At 46.7% G+C, this 5,000-nt stretch overlaps 1 protein-coding gene across 1 annotated transcript in view; it reads right to left on the reverse strand.

The window, feature by feature from the left end:
* The window catches only part of LOC308149708 (voltage-dependent T-type calcium channel subunit alpha-1H-like), a gene marked incomplete at both ends in the record, with an annotated part of 81,141 nt that overhangs the window by 43,809 nt on the left and 32,332 nt on the right, over positions 1-5,000 (reverse strand). The window contains 2 exons of the mRNA XM_080522606.1: positions 2,702-2,819; positions 3,998-4,183. Of these exons, the coding sequence (XP_080378732.1) occupies positions 2,702-2,819; positions 3,998-4,183 (304 nt within the window). The remainder of the gene's footprint in view (positions 1-2,701; positions 2,820-3,997; positions 4,184-5,000) is intronic.

The raw sequence follows: 5,000 nt of genomic DNA on the forward strand, positions 1-5,000 counted from the left end.
GAGTGTGGAGGGAGTGTGGAGGGTGTAGAGGGAGTGTGGAGGGAGTAGAGGGAGTGTGGAGGGTGTAGAGGGAGTGTAGAGGGAGTAGAGGGAGTGTGGAGGGTGTAGAGGGAGTGTGGAGGGTGTAGAGGGAGTGTGGAGGGTGTAGAGGGAGTGTAGAGGGAGTAGAGGGAGTGTGGAGGGTGTAGAGGGAGTGTGGAGGGAGTGTGGAGGGTGTAGAGGGAGTGTGGAGGGTGTAGAGGGAGTGTGGAGGGTGTAGAGGGAGTGTGGAGGGTGTGGAGGGAGTGTGGAGGGAGTGTAGAGGGAGTGTGGAGGGTGTAGAGGGAGTGTGGAGGGTGTAGAGGGAGTGTGGAGGGTGTAGAGGGAGTGTAGAGGGAGTAGAGGGAGTGTGGAGGGTGTAGAGGGAGTGTGGAGGGAGTAGAGGGAGTGTGGAGGGAGTGTGGAGGGTGTAGAGGGAGTGTGGAGGGTGTAGAGGGAGTGTAGAGGGAGTGTGAAGGGAGTGTGGAGGGTGTAGAGGGAGTGTGGAGGGTGTAGAGGGAGTGTGGAGGGTGTAGAGGGAGTGTAGAGGGAGTAGAGGGAGTGTGGAGGGTGTAGAGGGAGTGTGGAGGGTGTAGAGGGAGTGTGGAGGGTGTAGAGGGAGTGTGGAGGGTGTAGAGGGAGTGTGGAGGGAGTAGAGGGAGTGTGGAGGGTGTAGAGGGAGTGTGGAGGGTGTAGAGGGAGTGTAGAGGGAGTAGAGGGAGTGTGGAGGGTGTAGAGGGAGTGTGGAGGGTGTAGAGGGAGTGTGGAGGGTGTAGAGGGAGTGTGGAGGGAGTAGAGGGAGTGTGGAGGGTGTAGAGGGAGTGTGGAGGGTGTAGAGGGAGTGTAGAGGGAGTAGAGGGAGTGTGGAGGGTGTGGAGGGAGTGTGGAGGGTGTGGAGGGAATGTGGAGGGTGTAGAGGGAGTGTGGAGGGTGTAGAGGGAGTGTGGAGGGAGTGTGGAGTGTGGCCTCTGTGCCTCTGCTCTAGACGTTTGACTCAGCTCGAATCCGACAGGACTCCAGGGGTCGGGTGTGATTTCTGAGAGTTAATACGGACCGAAATGATGTTGCAGCTGCCTGGGCCAGATGGGCTGGCATGTCACCGGGGTATAGCAGAAAAAAAATGCAAGGTGCCAATCACAGGAACCAGAACAGACACTTTTCACACCCCCTCAGCGATACAGGTGCACCTGTGTCTACAGTATGGTCCCCCTGCACAAGAAGGTCGACAGATTCCTCCGCATCCGCCACATGGAGACGACAGCAGTAAAACAACAATGTGTTTGACGTTCACCAACACACTCTAAAGACATGGCAGGATCAAGAACGGAGAGAATTCTAAAACAATTTACTCCGCACTTTTTTGTGTCGGTGAAAAAAGAAAAATCGTCCTTCATCTAGCGTTATGACTGCCAATGGCCCCTGGCCCGAGCATCGATTACTTTTTCTTGTGATGAATGATGGACAGATGATTCACTTACTTGGACAAATGGATTTGTTGTAAGTAGCTTTGGATAAGGCGTCTGCTACCGTAAAATGCCAAAAATGTAAATGTAAACGTCGGCCTTGCTGTCAAACTACAGGCATACAGCCGCCCCAAACCGCTTGAAGTTTGGTGAGCACACACTTTTGGGAAATCCATCAGTTCCAGTGTCTACTCTGGGGGAGGGTGCTTTAAGTTGCATTTCATGTACGAAAGGCGCTATATGAACAAAGCTTTACTTACTTACTTACTCTTGCAAATTACGTTGGGAAAGGGAGACAACTGAAATCTCTGCGAGAATAAATGCCTCTGCATACTGTCAGAATAAATGACTCACTTTGATTCTAATCACAGGGCTAATTATATAATTTTGCTACATTTATTACAGTTGACTTTTGCGGAAGCTTAGCTTTAGCCCCCTACGAGCGCGCTCTTATCTCTACTGTTCCAGAAGTCCCCTCTGACCTCATCGCTCCCCCCGAATTAATCTGGGCGCAGAGTGATGACCTCATCGTCCTATCTCCGCAGACCAGAGTAGTCGTGACCTCCATGGGCTTATGTGATGTTCCTCGTGAACGAGTATCGAAGTCGGAACCAAACTCTTTTCTGTCTGCGTCTACGGTCCGTGTCTCTGGTTGGTTACAGCGTTCTGCCTGCCGTTGCTATGGCGACAGACAGGGAGACTGGCAGGGGGTCGAGAGAAACCCTGAGAACTGTCAGATAGGAGTCCATCATCGCTATGGAAACGGGCCCAATCTCGACTCACCGTGGAGCTTGCGTAATTTTGCAAGATTGCTAAAGGTTTCACTGCGAGATGTGTACCAGCGCTGGGAGCCAAGCGGAGCCCCTGCCAGCTGACAGGGTGGACAGTCTGGAGCAGCTGGCGATGGCTACGGCTCCACTTCCTGGTCTGCAGGAAGTAGACATCACCACGGTCCTCGATTATGTCATCCTAGTCACTAACTCCTGGGACACAGAGAGCTTGTGTGTGTGTGTGTGTGTGTGTGTGTGTGTGTGTGTGCTTGTGTCTATGTGTGTGTGTGCACATGTTTGTATTTGTATGTGTGTGTTTGTGTGTGTGTGTGTGTGTGTGGGTCTGTCTGTGTATGTGTGTGTGTGTGTGTGTATGTGTATGTGTGTGTGTGTGTGTGTGTGAGTGTGAGTGTGTGTGTGTGTGTGTGTGTGTGTGTGTGTGTGTCTCACCTGGAACACAGTGACGATGGCCCAGAGTAGAGAGTCAAAGTTCTTCCTGTCTGGCAGCGTGTCTCCGCTCTCCAGACGCAGCCCGAACTTACAACCAAACAGGTGCATGCCCAGAATACTGCAACACACACACACACACACCGTGTACCACTCATACACACACATTTATGCAAACAGCACAATGAAAAGTGTGTATGTGCATATTTGGAAGTGTGTGTGTGTGTGTGTGTGTGTGTGCGCGTGTGTGTGTGTTAGGGGTGCAACGGTTCAGTTGGCCCACGGTTCGGTATGAACCTCGGTTGTGGGGGTTATTTACAAACTGTTACTTTATTTTGCTTCTACTTATGGAACATTAACATTCAGACATATTCCAGAATATGACTAGTATATTGTCAAATATAAAAATATATCAACAAAAAAATACTTTCAAATGTAAAATAAATAAATCAACACTTTCAAATGTAAAATAAATAAATAAACACTTTCAAATGTCAAAGTGCCTCTTAGCCTTGACTACTGGTATAGGAGAGGAAGAAATAAAAGTAGCCATGACAGCTGGTAGCCCATATATGCATTATGCTCATATTATGTGCATATTAATACTCATATAAGCAATACTTGCATCACTCGTTTCTGTTCACTGTTTTGGTTCCCTCATCGTTGTATTCAATGCCAAAACCGAAATGAACGACCCCACAACGCAGATTTGTAGCAGTCCAGGGCTTCTTCAAACTCTTCTCAACTCCGCTGGCCATGAACAAACAAGTTAGAGAAGCAACTGTGTTCCAGACAAACTCCACCTCCGACTTTCAATGGAACTCATCACAAACTGAAAAAACGACATTCACTAGAGCCTATTGAACAGTGGCGGACTCAGGCTGTTTGAAGGGCAGGGGCGAAAAGAAAAAAAGGGCACCTACTGCACCACATGGGACTCCATCAGTGCACATGGTCAAGTGTACACCATTGGAAGGGCAGCCAATAGGGCACATCCTCAGATTTTGCCACTCAAGAGGGCACTTTAGTGCGACGTTTTTCAACTGTGGGGGCACATGGTCAAGTTTAGACCATTGGAGGGGCACCAATAGGGCACATCCTCTCATTTTTTACACTCAAAAGGGCACTTAAGCGAGACGTTTTTCAATCGTGGGGGCACCCTAACCCCCCGTCGCCCCCCCTAACCCCGCAAGTGCTATTGAACCATGGATTGAACCATTCAATATAAAACCGAGAACCGTTGCACCCCTAGTGTATGTGTGTGTGTGTGTGTGTGTGTGTGTGTGTGTGAAGCCACACCTGAAGATGAAGATGAACAGCATCAGCAGCATACAGAAGGTGGCCACGTTGTCCATGGTCTTCATCAGCACCACCAGCTGCCTGCGCAGCGCCGGGAGGAAGCGCACCAGCTTCAGAACCCTCAGCAGACGGAACGTCCTCAGCACCGACAGGCCTCCGTCTGCCTGGCCCACGATCTCCCACACACTGACACACACACACACACACACACACACACACACACACACACACACACACACACACACACACACACACAAATACACACACAGAGCCAGAAGAACAGTCAAATACTAAAAGAGGTGTGCTTTAGCCTGAATATTATTATTATTATTATTATTATTATTATTATTATCATTATCATTATCAATACTGTTATTATTATCATTATTATTATTATTATTAATATCATTATTAGAATGTTTACTATCATCATTATAATCATTATTACTACCATTATTATTATCATTATTACTATCATTATTATAATTTTTACTATCATCATTATAATCATTATTACTACCATTATTATTATTCTTATTATTATATTATATTATTTTATTATTATTATTATTATTATTACTATCATCAATATTATTCTTATTCTTATTATTGTTATTGTTATTATTACAGTTTTTTACGATTGCTAACTCACCATGTTCAATACTGAAACCACAGTTTCACAACTCTTCATACAGTCAGCAGAGCAGAAACCCATGTGAACAAAACTGTGACTCTTTCTCTGTGATTTGTGCATTGCTTTCATACAGAATGCATTCAATGACTACGTTCTCCAAATGCCATAACACTTCTCTCATTCAAACTCCCCCACTTGCAAAATACTATGTATTTGCAACACATTTTTTCATTGCTAACATACTGTGTTCAAAACTCTGAAGAACACATTCAAAACTGAATTACTTGGTGCAATTTTACAGTACCGTAATCATATTCCTATCATATATGACAGAAAGCTCGCAATAAACGGTTTTTTTGCACAGTGTTT

This window comes from Nansenia antarctica, assembly GCF_963989245.1.
Source record: "Nansenia antarctica genome assembly, chromosome: 2".
Taxonomy (NCBI): Eukaryota; Metazoa; Chordata; class Actinopteri; order Argentiniformes; family Microstomatidae; genus Nansenia; species Nansenia antarctica.